Below are 20,519 nucleotides of genomic sequence, written 5' to 3' on the forward strand. Positions count from 1 at the left end.
CCCATCTAATTATGGACCCTGGCACATACTAAACAGTCACTAAGTAATTCTTAAATAACTTTTATTTCCACATTCACAGTTGAAAACATTCCGTAGTGTAACAAAAATTTCAATCTTTCAAAAGTCCAGTACCCTTAGTTTGATTCAAGCTCCATCAAAGATGAATTGGTTAGTTTTTAATCTGCAGTTTACAAGTAATAGTTCATATTTCAAAAAGCCTAACATAGGTGATAGGTTTGCCCACAAAAGGGATAAAAAGGCTAATGAAAATGTTTAATTATTTGCTTTGGACTGGAATTTTAGTACCTAGCTCTGCCTACATGGTGCCAGTCAGAAGCATGATTTGTGTTGTACATGCCTTTATGTAGCAAAATATAATTATTTAATAAATGCAGTTTGGTAAACATAATCTTTTAAAACACAGGACATAGGGGAGTAAAAAGAAGGCCTTGGTGATTAAAAAGTTGGAAACCACTGCATTAAATTACCTTCAAATCCCTTTAGGTATCCTGTTTATCCTTATAAACATTAGCTCTCACTGTACAGCATCATAAAAAGTAAAAGAGTTAGACTTTTTTTTTTTTTTTTTTTTGAGATGGAGTTTCACTCTTGTTGCCCAGGCTGGAGTGCAGTGGCGCGATCTTAGCTCACTGCAACCTCCGCCTCCCAGATTCAAGTGATTCTCCTGTCTTAGTCTCCCAAGTAGCTGGGACTACAGGCATGCCCCACCATGCCCAGCTAATTTTTGTGTTTTTAGTAGAGACAGGGTTTTACTATGTTGGCCAGGCATAGTAACTCCTCGTGATCAACTCCTGACCTCGTGATCCACCCACCTCGGCCTCCCAAAGTGCTGGAATTACAGGTACAAGCCACCACACCTGGCCTACACTCCTTACTTTCACAGGGTTTTTTCCCACATTTAAACTTGTCACTCGACTAGGAAGTCAAGATTGAAATGGCTCTTTCCATGAATAATTGAGTTTTGGGGTTGTTGCCAAAGCGATTTATAATGATTTTAATAATGATAGACATCCCCTGACACATTGGTGCAGTGGCTCATGCCTGTAATCCCAACCCTTTGAGAGGCTGAGGAGGGAGGACTGCTTGTGCCCAGGAGTTCAAGACCAGCCTGGGCAACATAGTGAGACCTTGTCTCTTTGTATTTTAAAAAAATAAATAATTTTAAAAATTGTATCATTGGGACCATATTCTAGTGTCAATTCTAGAAAAAAATTGACAGAGAAAAAAAGGTGATTACGTTCAAGAGCTTTTAGCTTTTCCACTTGATTATACTTATGTAAATCTTTGAAAACTCCAGCAGGAATTTTCTATGCTTTCCTACCTTTACATGGTTTTCCTAATAAAACCCATCTGTAGTGCAATAAGATGTGGTCTCCATCAGGCTTTTTGTAGTTTTACTATATTCATTAGGTTTCTGCTATCTATTAGAATAGGTCCTGTTTGTAGACTCTCTTACAGTCCTCAAATTCCTTTCCAATGTGAAGTTTCTGGTGTTTAAGAAAAGCTGTCCGCCCACTGAAGGCCTTACCACAGTTGCTACATTCAAAGGGTTTCTCTCTGGTATGAATTCTTTGATGACCGATAAGGTGTGCGTTCCGACTGAAGACCTTCCCACATTCAGGGCATTCATAGGGTTTCTCTCCTGTATGAATACGATGGTGTCTAATAAGATCTGAGCTTCCCCTAAAAGATTTCCCACATTTGGTGCATACGTAAGGTTTTTCTCCACTGTGAATTCTATGATGTCTCAGAAGGTCTGAGCTCTGATTGAAAGTTTTCCCACATTCTTTACATTCGTAGGGTTTCTCTCCTGTATGAGTTACCTGATGTCTGATGAGGTCTGAGCTGCCCTGGAAATTCCTACCACACTGATTACACAAATAAGCTTTCTCTTCCTGGTGAGTTCTCTGCTCTTCCGTAAGCTCTTCACCCTGGCTGAAGGTTTTCTCACATTCAAGTTTCTCTCCAGCATGCAATCTCTGATGTTTGAGGAAAGCCGAGCACCAAATGAAGAGTTTCCCACATTCCTTACATTCATAGGGCTTCTCACCACTGTGAATTCTCCGATGTTGAATAAGGAGGGAACGCCGTCTGAAGGCATTCCCACATTCATTGCACCAATAGGGCTTCTCTCCAGTATGGATTTTCTGGTGTGTAACAAGGTGTGACCACTGGCTGAAGGCTTTCCCACATTCACTACATTCATGGGGTTTCTCTCCAGTATGAATACGATGGTGTCTAGTAAGATCTGAGATGCCCCTAAAAGATTTCCCACATTTGCTACATACACAAGGTTTTTCTCCACTGTGAATTCTATGATGTCTCAGAAGGTCTGAGCTCTGATTGAAAGTTTTCCCACATTCTTTACATTTATACGGTTTCTCTCCTGTATGAGTTACCTGATGTGTGATGAGGTCTGAGCTGCCCTGGAAATTCCTACCACACTGCTTACACCAATAAGCTTTTTCTTCCTGGTGAAGTCTCTGCTCTTCTGTAAGCTCCTCATCCTTGCTGAAGGTTTTCTCACATTCTTCAAGTTTCTCTCCAGCATGCAGTCTCTGATGTTTGAGGAAAGCTGTGCGCCCACTGACGGTCTTCCCACGTTTGTGACATTCATAGGGTTTCTCTCCACTGTGGAGTCTCTGGTGTTCAGTAAGGTGAGAATGCTGCCTGAAGGCTTTTTCACATTCATTACACTTGAGGGGTTTCTCTCCAGTGTGAATTCTCTGATGTGTGACAAGGTGTGAACTTTGACTGAAGGCCTTCCCACATTTATTGCATAAATATGGCTTCCCCACACTGTGGATTCTCTGGTGTAGGACAAGGTTTGAGCTTCCCTTAAAAGCCTTCCCACACTCTTTGCACTCATAGGGATTCCCGCCACTGTGAATTTGCTTATGTCTCACCAGATTAGAGCTCTGATTGAAGTCTTTTCCACATTCATGACATATATAAGGTTTCTTTCCTGTATTAATTCTCTGATGTATAAGATTTGAACTTTGATTAGAGTCTTTCCCACATTCATTACACACATATGGTTTATTTCCAGGATGAATTCTCTGATGTATTATCAGGTTTGAACACCTGTTGAAGGTTTTTCCACATTCCTTACATTCATAGGTCTTATTTATATTATGAATTTTCTGATGTTCAGTTAATCCTGACTTATGTTTGAAGTTTTGGCCACTAACCTCATATCTATGGGAGCTTTCTCCTGCAGAAAGTATTTTTTCTCCTTCATTACATCCATGGCCAATCTCTCCCACAATGGCTTTCTTGGGGATAATACGCATTTCCCTGATACCTCTCTCTTGGGAAGGGAGATGTCTCACTGCATCCTTTAAAGGGCTTACCCAGTGCTTCAATAATCTGTCCTCAGAATTACTGGTTTCAACTAACTCACATTCCTGGGTGATCTGTCTTTGGAGTTTTTCGGATGCAGCCCTCGCTGACTTCTTTTCTTCAGAAATTTCCATCTTTGATTTTCGTTCCTTCATCTTATTCCTGTTTTCAGAATCTGAAATGATAAGTAGATCATTCTATGATTCCTAAAATACAAATATCACCTCTTCACTATGCTGGGCAGTCTAAGAGGGAGGAACAAAGAACTCAGAAGACCTTTCCCTGCCAAAGCTGAGATGTGGACTTCACTAGAGACACTGTGGCTATCACAAGAACCTGTGCTACCACATACCCTGTTGGTAAAGAAACCTGCCAGGGTGCAGGCTGGAGCTGGGCTGTGGGAGTGGCCTAAAGGGTGGTGAATTAATTCACTGGGGGAGGAGGGCAATCTGGAGTTGGTCCACAGGAAGTGGCCTGTTGGATGGGGGAGGAACTTGCTACATGGTGTGGCTGGGCCTGAACTGGTTCACAGGAAGCAGCCCACTAGGGTAAGTGCCACCAGGCCTTCCACAAGTTGATCTGCTAGCAGCCACATCAGTAAATAATTAAAATCAACAAATAAAAATAGAACAGCACACTGGTACCAGGAAAATAAGTTAGTTTCTCTTCCTATGGCCATGCATTGTCCCTCCAGCATCCGCTGTTGACAAAGTCTAAATCTTGTACCAACTGGCAAAGGAAAAATGTTTACAGAATCCAGCTTTGTAACACAAGCAAACAAAGATGGTGGATTTGGAGTTGAGAGGCAATAAATTAATAACTAGCATACTGCTCGTTCCTCCCAATATACCATGATAGTTATGCGAATCTGTACTATGCCTCAGAATAAAAATAATTGGCTGTCATTTCAATAGAAACCAATTCTCTTTTTCTCAGACCTCACATTTTTCTTTCTGATATTCTGATGAAATTGCCTCTTTTTGTATGGCAATTTTATTTCTTCTGAAATTACAAGATAGATGAGCTTATTGCTTTTGAGTGTCCATGTTATCAAATCCCTGACCTTCCCCAGTGGATTAGTTCATTTTCATGTGGCTGATAAAGGCATACCTGAGACTGGAGAGAAAAAGAGGTTTAATTGGACTTATAGTTCCACATGGCTGGGAAGGCCTCAGGATCATGGTGGGAGGTGAAAGGCACATCTTACATGGCGGTGGCAAGAGAAAATGAGGAAGATGCAAAAGCAGAAACCCACGATGAAACCATCAGATCTCATGAGACTTATTCACTACCATGAGAATAGGGGGGAAACTGCCCCCATGATTCAAATTATCTCTCCCCATGTCCCTCCCACAAAATGTGGGATTTATGGGAGTACAATTCAAGATGAGATTTGAGTGGGGACACAGAGCCAAACCACATCATTCTGCCCCTGGCCCCTCCAAATCTTATGTCCTCACATTTCAAAATCAATCATGCCTTCCCAACACTCCCCCTAAGTCTTAACTCATTTCAGCATTAACCCAAAAATCCACAGTTCAAAGTCTCATCAGAAACAAGGCAAATCCCTTCTGCCTATGAGTCTGTAAAGTCAGAAGCAAGCTAGTTACTTCCTAGATACAATCGGTACAGGTATTGTTGGGTAAATACAGCTGTTCCAAATGGGAGAAATTGGCCAAAACAAAGGGGTTACAGGGCCCATGCAAGTTGAAATCCAGCAAGGCAGTCAAATTTTAAACCTCCAAAATGATCTCATTTGACTCCAGGTCTCACATCCAGGTCATGCTGATGCAAAAAGTGGGTTCCCATGGTCTTGGGCACCTCCACCCCTGTGGCTTTGCAGGGCACAGCCTCACTCCTGGCTGCCTTCACAGGCTGGTGTTGAGTATCTGCGGCTTTTCCAGGCGTATGGTGCAAACTGTAGGTGGATCTACCATTCTGGGGTCTGGAAGTCATTGGCCCTCTTCTCACAGCTCCACTAGAAGGTGCCCAAGCAGGGACTCTATATGGCGGCTCCAACCCCATATTTCCCTTCTGCAGTGCCCTAGCAGAGGTTCTCCATGACATCCCTGCCCCTGCAGCAAACTTCTGGCTGGGCATCCAGGCGTTTCCATACATCTCTGAAATCCAGGTGGAAGTTCCCAAACCTCAGTTCTTGACTTCTGTGCACCTAAAGACAACACCATGTAGAAACTGCCAAGGCTTGGGGCTTGCACCCTGTGAAGCCGCAGTTCGAGCTCTATCTACATTGGCCCCTTTCAGCCATGGCTGGAGTGGCTGGGATGCAGCACACCAGGTCCCTAGGCTGGACACAGCATGGGGACCCTGGGCCTGCCCCACAAAACCATTTTCTCCTAGGCCTCCAGGCCTGTGATGGGAGGGGGCTGCTGTGAAGACTTCTGATATGCCCTGGAGACATTTTCCCCATTGTCTTGGGGATTAACATTCAGCTTCTTGTTACTTATGCAAATTTCTGCAGCCTGATTGAATTTCTCCTCAGAAAATGGGTTTTTCTTTTTTATCACATTGTCAGGCTGCAAATTTTCTGAACTTTTATGCTCTGCTTCCCTCATAAAACTGAATCCCTTTAATAGGACCCAGGTCACATCTTGAATGTTTTGCTGCTTAGAAATTTCTTCCACCAGATACCCTAAATCATCTCTCTCAAGTTCAAAGTTCCACAAGTCTGTAGGGCAGTGGCGAAATGCCACCAGTGTCTTTGCTAAAACATAACAAGAGTCACCTCTGCTCCAGTTCCTGACAAGTTCCGCATCTCCATCTGAGACCACCTCAGCCTGGACCTTTTTGTCTATATTGCTGTTAGGCTTTTGGTCAAAGTCACTCAACAAGTGTGGGGAAAAGAAAGAGAGATCATACTGTTACTGTGTCTATATAGAAAGAAGTAGATATAAGAGACTCCATTTTGTTCTGTATTTGAGATGCTGTTAATCTGTAACCCTACCCCAACCCTGTCCTTGCAAGAGACATGTGCTGTGGTTGACTCAAGGTTTAGCGGATTTTGGGCTGTGCAGGATGTGCTTTGTTAAACAAGTGCCTGAAGGCAGTATGCTTGTGAAAAGTCATCACCATTCTCTTAATCTCAAGTACCCAGGGACACATACGCTGTGGAAGGTTGCAGGGACCTCTGCCTAGGAAAACCAGGTAGTGTCCAAGGTTTCTCCCCATGTGATAGTCTGAAATATGGCCTCATGGGAAGGGAAGGACCTAATGGTCCCCTGGCCTGACACCTGTGAAGGGTCTGTGACTGAGGAGGATTAGTGTAAGAGGAAAGAAGGCCTCTGGGCAGTTGAAATAGAGAAAGGCATCTGTCTCCTGCCTGTCCATGGGCAATGGAACCTCTCGGTGTAAAACCCGATTGTATGTTCTATTTACTGAGATAGGAGAAAACTGCCTTAGGGCTGAAGGTGGGACTTGCTAGTGGCAATGCTGCTCTTTATGCACTAAAAAGGTTTATGGAGATGTTTGTATATGCATATCAAGGCACAGCACTTTTCCTTAAACTTACCCATGTCACAGAGATCTTTATTCAAATGTCTTTCTGCTGACCTTCTCCCTACTATGATCCTATTGTTCTGCCACTTCATTTTTCTGAGATGGTAAAGATAATGATCGATAAATAATGAGGGAACTCAGAGACCAGTGCCGGTGCGGGTCCTCTGTATGCTGAGCGCCGGTCCCCTGGGCCCACTTTTTCTTTCTCTATACTTTGTCTGTGTCTCATTTCTTTTCTCAAGTCTCTTGTTCCACCTGATGCCCACAGGTGTAGAGGGGCAGACCACCCCTTCAACAACTCTCTATGAAGTTCCAAACTTTCCCACATTTTCCTGTCTTCTTCTGAGCCCCCCATACTGTTCCAGCCTTTGCCTGTTATGGAGCTCCAAAATTGCTTCCACATTTGGGTGTCTTTTCAGCAGCACCTCTGGTACCAATTTGCTATATTAGTCTGTTTTCACGCTGCTGATGAAGACATACCTGAGACTGGGAAAGAGGTTTAATTGAACTTACAGTTCTACATGGCTTGAGAGGCCTCAGAATTATGGCAGGAGGCAAAAGGCACTTCTTACATGGTGGCGGCAAGAGAAAGTGAGGAAGATGCAAAAACAGAAACCAATGATAAAACCATCAGGTCTCATGAGACTTGTTCACTACCACGAAAACAGTATGGGGGAAACCATCCCCATGATTCATATCATCTCCCACAACATGTGGGAATTACGGAAGTACAATTCAAGATGAGATTTGGGTGGGGACACAGAGCCAAACCATATCAGTCAGTCACAAAAACACATTTCTGAGCTCCTTGGGAGCGTGGTCCTGCTGATAGGGACTCTAGTCATTAATCTTCTTGCAGTGAATGAGCAGCAACATGGCACAGTGATTAAGAGCATGGACTGAAGGGCAAACTGCCTGAGTTTGAAACCTGGCTCCACCACTTAATGATGGTGAGACCTCAGGCAAATCACAGAGCTCTCAGTGCCCCAGCTTCCTCATCTATAAAATGGACATAATGATAGTATTTACTTCATAGACTTGTTATGAGAATCAAACACATACAAATATACATAAAACATTTAGAACAGTGCTTTGCATATAGAAAGCACTATGCGTCAGCTGCTGTTATTACTATTATTATTAATATTTACCCTTTAAATATTAAGTAATATGTCCCTAGAACAAAAAAAGGCTGGATTTCCTTCTTTTTTTTTTTTTTTAGAGCTATGGTATCACTATGTTGCCCAGGCTGGTCTCACACTCCTGGGGTCAGGCAATCCTCCTGCCTTGGACTCCCAAAATGCTGGGATTGCAGGTGTGAGTCACTGCACCTGGCCTTGGATTTCATTTAAATACCATACCCTCTCCTGCAACTGAAAGACAGTGGGCTTACTGCTTTTGGGTGTCCATATTATCAAATCCCCAACCTTTATTATTGGAAAGAATTGGCTTTGTCATAATTTTCCCTTAAAGAGTATAGTGGTTTTTTTCCTTTTGGTTTGACATATATATATTTTTTCCAAAATTCAGAAGCAGATTACTATTTAAAAGATGGTAGATTAAAGGCTGTCCAATTTTTTTTTTTTTTTTAACAAAAAACTTGTGATCTGAAGGGCTTTTATTGTGTCATACTGAACTCTTGAAAGCCAAAAGCTCAAGGAAGGTGTGCCTCTAGATTTGATGAGGTGTTTGTGGCAGCAAATCTGTATGAAGGCTTTGAAGTGCCTGGGCTCAGTTTCCTCTGCTTGTTCCCATAGTACTTTTTAATAAAGAGCCTGCTTCATTCATTATTGAGTAGTAATTGTTAAGATATTGTAGGATGTATGCTTAAAATAAAAAAATACGTATTTTCAAGGAAGAATAAAGGAAAGAAAGGAACATGAGTAACAGATTAGAAACATACATCCATGAGGCCGGGCGCGGTGGCTCACGCCTGTAATCCCGGCACTTTGGGAGGCCAAGGTGGGTGGATCACGAGGTCAGGAGATCGAGACTATCCTGGCTAACACGGTGAAACCCCGTCTCTACTACAAACACAAAAAATTAGCCGGGCGTTGTGGCGGGCGCCTGTAGTCCCAGCTACTCGGGAGGCTGAGGCAGGAGAATGGTGTGAACCCGGGAGGCAGAGCTTGCAGTGAGCTGAGATTGCGCCACTGCACTCCAGCCTGGGCGAAAGAGTGAGACTCCGTCTCAAAAAAAAAAAAAAAGAAAAGAAAAGAAACATCCATCCATGAGGAATACAAAGAAATTAATAGGAAACATTCAGCAGAGAGTTCTCCATTATCTCAAAGAAATTTTAGACAAAATAACTCTTTAAATAAAAGCCTAAAGAAGAGATATAAGGGTTTAAAATAGATTACACTTTTAAAAATTTGACATTTTTAATTAAAAAAAAAAAATCGAGTCACGTAGCCAAAAAAAAAAAAGAAAAGAAAAGAAAAGAAAAAGGAAAAAATAATAGCAGTGGGGCTGCCCAGGCTGGTCTTGAACTCCTGGCTTCAAGCGATCCTCCCAGCTTGGCCTCCCAAAGTGCTGGGATTATAGGTGTGAACCACTGTGCCAGGCCATTTTTTTTTTTACTTTTTTTGAGATAGGGTCTCACTCTGTCACCCAGGCTGGAGTGCAGTGCAGTGGTGCAATCATGGTTCACTGCAGTCTTGACCTCTCAGGCTGAGATGATTCTCCCACCTCAGCCTCCCAAGTAGCTGGGATTACAGGCATGCTGCAGCACGCATGCCAAATTTTTTGTAGAGATGGGGCTTGCCATGTTGCCCGGGGTGTTCTGGAACTCCTGGCCTCAAGGGATCCTCCTGCCTCAGCCTCCCAAAGTGCTAGGATTACAGGCGTGAGCCACTGCACCCAGCTTCTTTTGTTTTTTTCATACATTCTGTCATTCTGTCACCCCGGCTGGAGTGCAGTGGTGCAATCATAGCTCACTGCAACCTCAAACTCCTGGGCTCAAGCAATTCTCCCACTTCAGCCTGGCACGATAGGCACACCACCATATCCAGCTAGTTTAAAACAATTTTTTGTAGAGAGAAGGTCTCACTATGTTGCCCAGGCTGGTCTCAAACTCCTGGCCTCAAGCAATCCTTCAGTCTCCCAAAGTGCTGAGATTACAGACATGAGCCACCATGCTTGGACAAAAACAAATTAGATTAGAAAGCAATAAAAAGAAGTGAGAAGTGACTTGACAAAGCTGAGGAAATAAATGGAAGGGCAAATGAAAAGCATTATTTAAATGAAATTCACATAAGGAACAACGAAAATAATCACGACAAGGTCACAATGAAGCCTGGAGAAATAATAAAAAATGAAATGAATACAAATGTGATTACAGAGAAAACAAATAATTAAAGAAAGATAATCAAATACATATAATTAGTGTTCCTAAAGAAAAGAGCAAACATAGGCCGGGCACAGTGGCTCATGCCTGTAATCCCAGCACTTTGGGAGGCCGAGGCAGGCGGATCACCAGAGGTCAGGAGTTCGAGACCAGCCTGACCAACATAGAGAAATCCTGTGTCTACTAAACACACAAAATTAGCTGGGCATGGTGGCATGTGCCTGTAGTCCCAGCTACTCCGGAGGCTGAGGCAGGAGAATCACTTGAACCCGGGAGGCGGAGGTTGTGGTGAGCCGAGATCGCGCCATTGCACTCCAGCCTGGGCAACAAGAGCAAAACTCCGTCTCAAAAAAAAAAAAAAAAAAAAAGAACATTACAAAAGAAAAAAATCACTATGTAACAGAGGAAAATGTTGCTGAAATAAACACTTAGATCTATTGGAAAGGTAAATTGTAGCTCATAAAAAGTAGACATAAGAGTCAAAACTGAGACATGTCCTTTTGAAGTAATTAAATTTCAGGAATAAATGAGCAAATGGGCATCTAGGCAGAAAAGGAAGTAGTGTGCAAGACAGAATTTCAGGTTGACTTTGTCCTTCCCCAGTTATACTCCATACCAGATTTAATAATGCCCATATAATTCCAAGGAGAAACAGTGTGAGCCGATAATTTTTTTACCCAGTAAAGTGTTCTCTTGCATTAAAAGCAATAGGCAAACATTTCCAGTTATGTAAAAACTTAGGGAGTATGAGAGTTGTAAGCCCTTTTTGAAAATAACTATTGCAAAGACATATAGCCAATAAAGAAGTGAATTAAGATGAACCCTCAGGAATTAAGAGGGCATTGTAAAAGAATGGTCTAACGGAAAAAAAAAAAAAAACGTTTTCCCTCTGCCCTTACACCACAGTCAGTCAACACAGAAGACTTGTGTAACCAAATGTTTATTTTAATTATTTTTAGTTTTAGGGATGAGGGTCTTGCTATCACCCAGGCTGGAGTGCAGTGGTGCCATCATAGTTCACTGCAGCCTTGAACTCCTGGCCTCAAACCATCCTCCTGCCTCAGCCTCCTGAATCGTTGGGATAACAGGCAAGAGCTGAAACTGCCTTTGCAAAATTATAATTGAGGAAATTATGGCAGTGAAAGAGAGCAGACCTAACTAACCCCATCTTCTAACCTCTAAACTGTCTTTGTTCATTCCTGGTATGAACAAAGGCATAGGTCAAACTAGCCCTGGGAAGGAATTTAGTTTATAGATTAAATGCTGAAACAAAATTGGTAACAGCCCTTTCCTGAAAAACCCCTTCTTGCCTGGGGACCAGTCTGCCTTTGTAGGGCTAACAAATTAGCTACAAGATTAGAAATTACAATTAGGGGCCATACAGCCTCTACAAGAGTTTGAACCTCCCCAAATTGCCCTTGGGAATAACATCACTGTTGCAAAACCTAAGATCTGTGCTTGAGATATTTTGTGGACCCTGCATTCCAGTGCAGCAAATGACACCACCCAGACCGATAACCTGGATCAACCGGTTCTGCAATCCCACCTGGGAGCATAAGTCAGAAAGTAGAACTCACTTCACCCCTCGATGAGTTCATCTTCAACCCAACCAATTAGCACTTCCCACTTTCCAAGCCCATACGCCAAATTATCCTCAAAAACTCTGATCTACGAATGCTCTGGGAGGCTGTTTAATAATAAAACTCCCGTCTCCTGCATAGCCGACTCTGCATGAATTACTCTTCCTCCGTTGCAATTCCCCTTTCTTGATAAATTCCTGTGTCTTGATAAATTGGCTCTGTCTAGACAGTGGGCAAGGTGATCCCACTGGGCGGTTACAGAGCCACGATACCCTCTGACCAAATATTTTGGGGTTTTCCCACACACACCAAGCAAGCAATAAATTCTGCAGCAACAACAGCTAGGTGTTCTCTAATTCAGTTCAATTCGGACACTATCTACCTGGAGATGGCGTCAAATCCCAAGGTTGAGGACTCAATTCACCAGACTGCACCGCACTTCTGATGCCAATCACAAGTCCCAGGTTGTTTTACCTGTGCTTCTGACCGACCAGCTATAAATCAGGGATCCCAAGCTCCCTTATTGGGTTAAATTATTTGCTAGAGTGGCAAAGTCTGCCACTGAACTCAGGGAAACATGTACTTATATTTACCAGTTTATTATAAAGGATATTACAAAGGACACAGATGAAGAGATGCATAAGGCAAGCCAAGTGGGACGGGGAGCAGAGCTTCCATGCCCTCTCTGGGCACACCACTCTCCAGGAACCTCTATGTGTTCAGCTATCTGGAAGCTCTCCAAACTCCATCCTTTGAGGTTTTAATGGAGGCTTCATTAAGTAGGCATAATTGATTCAAAAAACAAAAACAAAAAAAAAAAAAACTCCAGGCACGGTTGCTCATGCCTGTAATCCCAGCACTTTGGAAGGCTAAAGCAGGTGGACACATGGTCAGGAGATTGAGACCAGCCTGACCAACATGGTGAAACCCTGTCTCTACTAAACATACAAAAATTAGCTGGGCATGGTGGCAGGCGCCTGTAACCCCAGCTACTCAGGAGGCTGAGGCAGGAGAATCGCTTGAACCCGGGAGGCAGAGGTTGCAGTGAGCCAAGATTGCCCCACCGCACTCCAGCCTGGTGACAGAGCAAGACTCTTGTCTCAAGAAAAAAAGTAAGTTGGCCATTAATTCGAATAAAAACAAAGAGCATGAGCCAAGAAAATGTGTCTACACTCAAAGCTGGCCCAGGGGCCACCATTTTTTAACTTAGGAAATACCACTATTTCATGCCCAGTTCTTAGTATCTTGTAACTATGTCAATCCTTTTTAATTCACATTCATGGGAATGCATTAGGTGAAGCTAAACAAAGAGTCTATGCCTAGAGGAAGACACACACACACGAAACAAGGTAGTAAGAGCCTATGAATTAGATGCTAAAAGCGCTGTGGTGGCAATCCGGGAAGAGTTCCCAAACAACATGACTTTTGAAGCTTGTGGGGAAAAGAAAGATCGGACTGTTACGGTGTCTGTGTAGAAATAAGTAGACGTAGAGACTCCATTTTGTTCTGTACTAAGAAAAGCTCTTCTGCCTTGAGATGCTGTTAATCTGTAACCCTACCCCCAACCCTGTGCTTGCAGAGACATCTGCTGTGTTTACTCAAGGTTTAATGGATTTAGTGCTATGCAGGATGTGCTTTGTTAAACAGGTGCTTGAAGGCAGCATGCTTGTTAAAAGTCATCACCATTCTCTAATCTCAAGTACCCAGGGACACAAACACTGCAAAAAGCCGCAGGGACCTCTGCCTAGGAAAGCCAGGTATTGTCCAAGGTTTCTCCTCATGTGATAGTCTGAAATATGGCCTCGTGGGAAGGGAAAGACCAGACCGTCCCCCAGCCTGTAAAGGGTCTGTGCTGAGGAGGATTAATAAAAGAGAAAAGCATCTTTGCAGTTGAGATAGAGGAAGGCATCTGTCTCCTGCTCCTCCAATGGATTGTATGTTCTATTTACTGAGAGAGGAAAAAACTGCCTTAGGGCTGGAGGTGAGAAGTGCTAGTGGCAGTGCTGCTCTTTAATGCACAGAAATGTTTGTGGAGATGTTTGTATACGTGCACATCAAGGCACAGCACCTTTCCTTAAACTTATTTATGACAGAGATCTTTGTTCACGTTTTCCTGCTGACCCTCTCCGCTCGATTACCCTATTGTCCTGCCACATCCCCCTCTCTGAGATGGTAAAAATAATGATCAATAAATACTGAGGGAACTCAAAGCTCCGTATGCTGAGCGCCGGTCCCCTAGGCCTACTTTTCTTTCTCTGTACTTTGTCTCTGTGTCTGTTTCTTTTCTCAAGTCTTTCATTCCACAGGACGAGAAACGCCCACAGCTGTGGAGGGGCAGGCCACCCCTTCAAAGCTGCTCCTAAAAGGAATGTAGACCCTTACAAAGAGACCAGCCCAGCTAAATCCCTCCCTTGTCTGAACTCTTAACAGTCCTAATATTTTAGACTGAGTAGCAGAACATACCTGAACCATACAGTTCATTCCTGTAGCTTAGTCTAGTCTCCCCAGCGGGGTCACTCGTGGGATGCAGAAACCAGATTTGGTTACATATACAAATATACCTGGCACAGCTTTGGGTGAGGAATAATCAATTTATGCCTGACGGTGGATTCTGGGCCTCGGGAAGATGCCGTTAGCGGTACCCACAGGAGGGAACTGGAACAGGCAAGAGTAGCGGGACGGGCCGAGAGCGGGGCACGTGGAGACCAAGAAGCCTACCGAGAGCAAGAAGGCCCAGACGTGCGCACCCGGAGCCTACATCCTCCTGAGGTCCCCCAGGCCTCTCCGCATAGGCATATTAGTTCTGCTCCACTCCTAGCCTGCCGGAGGACGCAGGCGCCGCGGCCCCCAACTCTGTGAAGGCAGCGGGGTCTCACCTCCGGGCCACCCCCAGCCTCCCGCTCGGTAGGGGGCCCCTCCACGGTCGCCATCACTGAGTCGGGGCTTCTAACGCCACCATCTTGGGCCCCGCGCCTGGGCCACGCGAGAACTTTGGTGCGCTCCCCGGCACTGCGGTCTCCCAGTCAGCGCCGCGCCCAGCCGACTCCCGTCTGCTCCAGCCAATCCGCGCGCGCTCCCGTGGCCGCCTCCCATCGATGAGGTGTCTCTGTGCAGACTCCGCCAGGATGCCAGTCGGCGCTGGCGTAACTCGCTCAGCCCGGCGAAGTCTGACTTCCGGAGGGCCGGCTGCGCGCTAGCGGGTTACCACGGTTACCACCCAGACGCAGAGTCCTCAGCTGCTCCCAGACACGGTTAGGGTTGGGGCTTTGGCATAGTCGGGTCCGGGGTGGGTGACCCCTCCAAGTAACTACGTTTTTGTTCTTCCCTTTTGTTGTGTTTTGTTTGAGATGGAGTCTCGCTCTGTTGCCCAGGCTGGAGTGCAATGGTGAGATCTCAGCTCACTGCAACCTCCATCTGCCAGGTTCAAGCGATTCTCCTGCCTCGGCCTCCCCAGTAGCTGGCAGGGCGCCCACCACCACGCCCTGCTAATTTTTGTATTTTTAGTAGAGACGGGGTTTCGCCATGTTGGCCAGGCTGGTCTCGAACTCTTGTACTGCCTGTTCTGTTTTCATCTTTTGTTTTTGTTCCTGCATGCGTTTGTGGTCTCATTCATTCATGACTTATATTTGCAATGCCCTGTCAAAGGTTAGGCGATACAGAGCCCAACAAAGACTGTATAATGTTTAAAAGTGTAGGTTCTGAAGTGAGAAAGTCAGGCACTCAGTCAGAATTCTTGCCCCACCACTTAGGGGCTATGTGACTTTGAACAAGTTACCTATTGATAGCTTCTTCATGCCTCCGTTGCTTCGTTTGTAAAGTGAGGTAAATAATAGGACCAACCTCACTGACATATGTATGTGAAGTTTGCATGTGGCAAAGGCCAGATACATATTAGTTATTACTATGGAGATGATGTTAGTTCGCATCGCATAGGATCGTGGTGAGAGTTATATATGTATGTAAAGATGTAAGATGTCCAACGCCAAGCCTTTCCCACACAAAAATGTCAGTACACTAATCACTTTGGCTTCTCCTATCTCTGTCCCAAACTTTGGGTTGCTCGAATTATGCACGTCTCACTCTTGAATTTGTAAATGCAGCTACTACTATTTGTTCCTTAATTTGCACAGCTACATTTGAGATAGTATTTCATAGACTGTGTTAAATTTTCATTGAAATACTGAGCCATGTCTCAAATAGAGTTCAGTTATAGTTGCTTTTACAGTTCGTTTTGCTTTATCTCTCTTAATAAGAGTGAATAACTAATAGAAGTTATTCTTTGGAATTTAGAAATGGGTTTTTAAGGCTGGGCACGGTGGCTCACACCTGTAATCCCAGCACTTTGGGAGGCCTAGGAGGGCGAATCTCAGGAGTTCAAGACCAGCCTGGCCAGCATGGTGAAACTCCCCTCTCTACTAAAAATACAAAAAGAAATAACTGGGAATGATGGCGGGTGCCTGTAGTCCCAGCTACTCGGGAGGCTGAGGCAGGAAAATTGCTTGAATCCAGGAGGCAGAGGTTGCAGTGAGCCGAAATCCAAGCACTCCACTCCAGCCTGGGCAACAGAGCAAGACACCATCTCAAAAAAATTTTAAAACCAGACTGTTGTGTGCCCTCTGCTCCTAGAGGCCCAGCCTCTGTGGCCCTGTGACCTGCAAGTATTGGGAGATCCACAGCTAAGATGCCGGGATCCCCTGGGAGCCAAAAATGAGTTAGAACTCTTAAGTGGGAGATGAACAATGAAAACACATGGACAGAGGGCAGGGAACATCACATACCAGGGCCTTTCCCGGGGGAGGGGGACTGGGGGAGGGATAGCATTAGGAGAAATACCTAATGTAAATGATGAGTTGATGGGTGCAGCAAACCACCATGGCACATGTATACCTATGTAACAAACCTGCACGTTGTGCACATGTACCCTAGAACTTAAAGTTTAATAAATCAATAAAATAAAATAAGTGGGTTTTTAAAAAATTGTGCAGGGTGGGTGAGGTGGCTCTTGCCTGTAATCCTAGCACTTTGGGAGGCTGAGGCGGGTGGATCACTTGAGGTCAGGAGTTCAAGACCAGCCTGGCCAACATGGTGAAACTCTGCCTCTACTAAAAAATACAAAAAAAAAAAAAAAAAAAAAAAAGCCGGGCGTGGCAGCATGCGTCTGTAGTCCCAGCTACTCGGAAGGCTGAGGCAGGAGAATGGCGTGAATCCGGGAGGCGGAGCTTGCAGTGAGCTGAGATGGCACCACTGCACTCCAGCCTGGGCAATAGAGCAAGACTCCATCTCAAAAAAAAAAAAAAAAAAGAAAAGAAAAAAAGGGCCCGGAGCAGTGGCTCAGGCCTGTAATCCCAGCACTTTGGGAGGCGGAGGCGGGTGGATCACGTGGTCAGGAGATTGAGACCATCCTGGCTAATGCGGTGAAACCCTGTCTCTACTAAAAATACAAAAAAATTAGCCGGGCATGGTGGCGGGCGCCTGTAGTCCCAGCTACTGGGGAGGCTGAAGCAGGAGAATGGCGTGAACCTGGGAGGCAGAGCTTGCAGTGAGCTGAGATTGCGCCACTCCACTCCAGCCTGGGCGACAGAGCAAGACTCCGCCTCAAAAAAAAAAAAAAAAAAAAAAAAAAAAAAAAAGAAAAGAAATGGTGCAGATCGTGAAAGTATTAAAAAGGAAAATATTTGTAGCATACATGATAGGAAAAGGGATAACATGCATGACTTAAAAGAGTTCCACATGACTTCAAGTTCCCTGAGAGAGCCTTGGGTTTTGCTCAACATTCCTTATATTACCCGTGTCTGGCACAGAGCCAGCACTCCATACATATTTGCAGAATGAATAAATTACATAATGAATCCATGCCACTGACAGGGGTAGCATGTGAACTCTAAAGGAGATCAAAAAGAAGAGCTATTTTTTTTTTTGAGACGGAGTCTGGCTCTGTCGCCCAGGCTGGAGTGCAGTGGCGTGATCTCGGCTCACTGCAATCTCCGCCTCCCGTGTTCACGCCATTCTCCTGTCTCAGCCTCCCGAGTAGCTGGAACTACAGGCGCCCGCCACCTCACCTGGCTAGTTTTTTTGTATTTTTTAGTAGAGACGGGGTTTCACCGTGTTAGCCAGGATGGTCTTGCTCTCCTGACCTCGTGATCCGCCCATCTCGGCCTCCCAAAGTACTGGGATTACAGGCTTGAGCCACCGCGCCTGGCCAGAGCTATTCTTTTTAAGACTAAAAAGTCGAAATAGCCACTTTCGGCATGACATATATTTCTCAACAAAAAAATGCAACTACTGTCTTCCCCAACCTACTGCCTCCCATTTTCATTTTTCTGGCTTATGCAGATCTTGGTTCTTAAAATAAATTTTTTAAAAACTTTATTTTGTTATTTTAAAAGTAGTATAAGAAATACAAGGCCGGGCGCGGTGGCTCAAGCCTGTAATCCCAGCACTTTGGGAGGCCGAGATGGGCGGATCACGAGGTCAGGAGATCGAGACCATCCTGGCTAACACGGTGAAACCCCGTCTCTACTAAAAAATACAAAAAAAAAAACCTAGCCGGGCGAGGTGGCGGGCGCCTGTAGTCCCAGCTACTCGGGAGGCTGAGGCAGGAGAATAGTGTGAACCCGGTGGGTGGAACTTGCAGTGAGCTGAGATCCGGCCACTGCACTCCAGCCTGGGCGACAGAGCAAGACTCCGTCTCAAAAAAAAAAAAAAAAAAAAGAAATACAAGAAAATGTTCATACACATGTAAAATGGTTCTGACGACAACTAGCCCTACCAGATTTTTTTTTTTTTTTTTTTTAAGAGACAAGGTCGGCCGGGCGCGGTGGCTCAAGCCTGTAATCCCAGCACTTTGGGAGGCCGAGATGGGCGGATCACGAGGTCAGGAGATCGAGACTATCCTGGCTAACATGGTGAAACCCCGTCTCTACTAAAAAGTACAAAAAACTAGCCGGGCGAGGTGGCGGGCGCCTGTAGTCCCAGCTACTCTGGAGGCTGAGGCAGGAGAATGGCGTGAACCCGGGAGGCGGAGCTTGCAGTGAGCTGAGATCCGGCCACTGCACTCCAGCCTGGGCGACAGAGCGAGACTCCGTCTGAAAAAAAAAAAAAAAAAAAAAACAAGGTCTCTGTCAGTGGCATTATCATAGCTCACTGCAGCCTCATCCTCCTGGGCTCAAGTGATCCTTCAGCCTCCCGAGTGGCTGGGACTACAGGCACTGCCACCATGCCTGGCTAATTTTTTTTCTTTTTTTTTTCTTTTTTTTTTTTTGTAGATATGGAGTCTGCCTATATCGACCATGCTGCTCTGGAACTCCTGGCTTCAAGCAATCCTGTCACTTTAGACTCCCAGAGTGCTAGGATTACAGGCGTGAGCCAAACCTGCCACCACCCCTGGCCCTATCAGATTTCTTTTCTTTCTTTCTTTTTTTTTTTTTTTAAGTGAGATGGGAGGCTTTGTTCTGTGGCCCACGCTGGAGTATGGTGGTGCAATCACAGCTCAGCGCAGCTTCAGCGTCCCAGGCTGAAACAATCCTCCCACCTCAGTGTCCCGAGTAGCTGAGACCACAGGTGCACATGACCACACCCAGATCATTTTTGTACTTTTAGAGAAACTGAGTCTCACTATGTTGCCCAGGCTAGTCTCGAACTCCTGGGCTCAAGCAATCCTCCCATCTCGGCCTCCCAAACCCAAACTGCTGGGATTTCAGGCGTGAGCCACCGTGAAAGGTCTTGGAGCTTTTTTTTTGAGACGGAATCTCGCTCTCTCACCAGGCTGGAGTGCAGTGGCATGATCTCGGCTCACTGCAACCTCCGCCTCCTGGGTTCAAGTGATTCTCCTGCCTCAGCCTCCCGAGTAGCTGGGACTACAGGCGTGCATCACCAAAACTGGCTAATTTTTGCAATTTTAGTAGAGACGGGGTTTCACCATGTTGACTAGGATGGTCTCGATCTCTTGACCTCATGATCTGCCTGCCTCAGCCTCCCAGAGTGTTGGGATTACAGGTGTGAGCCACCGAGCCTGGCCCTCTTTACTGTCTTATACGGTCACTCAACACAATACTTCTGACACCAGATGGGTTGGGGCTTTCTCCACACACAAAGCAATTCTCTAGCAAACACCAGATAGCTGTCCTCTAATTCAATTCAATCTGACACTACCTGGAGATAGTGTTAGATCCTGCAGTCCCACAAGACTACTGCCCACTTCAGATGCCAGTTACAAACCCTCGGTTGTGACCTGTTATTTCTGACAAACTGGCTCTAAAGCGAGCTTCCCACAAATCCTTCCTAGGGTTTGGTAGGACAGCTCACAGAACTCAGGGAAACACCTTACTTATATTTACCCGTTTATTATAAAGGATATTACAAAGGACATAGGTTAATAACTAGATGGAAGAGATGCATAGGGCAAGGTATGCAGAAAGCGGTGTGGAGCTTCCATGCCCTCTCTGAGTGCCATCCTCCAGAAACCATCCACCGTCTTCCACATGTTCAGCTATCTGGAAGCTCCTAGAACTCCATCCTGTGGAGTTTTTATGAAGGCTTCATTACGTAGGCATGATTGATTAAATCATTGGCCATTGGTGATGAGCTCAGTCTTCAGCCCCTCTCCCTTCCCTCCCTCGGAGGTTGGAAGAAGAGACTGAAAGTCTCAACCCTCTAATCCTGCCTTGATCTTTTTGGCAACCAGCCCGCATCCTGAAGTTACCTAGGGGCTCCCAGCC

At 45.1% G+C, this 20,519-nt stretch overlaps 2 protein-coding genes across 6 annotated transcripts in view; one reads left to right on the forward strand and one right to left on the reverse strand.

The window, feature by feature from the left end:
- The window catches only part of LOC102129127 (zinc finger protein 232), a 29,133-nt gene extending 14,347 nt beyond the window's left edge, over positions 1-14,786 (reverse strand). Inside the window, exons 1-2 of one of the 2 annotated variants that reach the window (XM_065532623.1) lie at positions 14,679-14,786; positions 45-3,538 (exon numbers count right to left, since the gene is read on the reverse strand). In XM_065532623.1, the coding sequence (XP_065388695.1) occupies positions 1,446-3,518 (2,073 nt within the window). In that variant the 5' untranslated portion in view covers positions 3,519-3,538; positions 14,679-14,786 and the 3' untranslated portion in view covers positions 45-1,445. Of the gene's footprint in view, positions 3,539-14,520 lie in introns of those variants that run through there. The other variant, XM_065532622.1, reaches the window with a different exon arrangement.
- LOC107127711 (uncharacterized) overlaps positions 1-20,519 on the forward strand; it is a 56,531-nt gene that overhangs the window by 20,808 nt on the left and 15,204 nt on the right. Inside the window, exon 5 of one of the 4 annotated variants that reach the window (XR_012425173.1) lies at positions 19,068-19,205. The exons of the other annotated variants lie outside the window; for them this stretch is intronic. The gene's annotated coding sequence lies outside the window, so the exon portion shown is untranslated. Of the gene's footprint in view, positions 1-19,067; positions 19,206-20,519 lie in introns of those variants that run through there. 4 annotated transcript variants of the gene reach the window in all.

Source organism: Macaca fascicularis, chromosome 16 (assembly GCF_037993035.2).
Source record: "Macaca fascicularis isolate 582-1 chromosome 16, T2T-MFA8v1.1".
Classification (NCBI taxonomy): domain Eukaryota; kingdom Metazoa; phylum Chordata; class Mammalia; order Primates; family Cercopithecidae; genus Macaca; species Macaca fascicularis.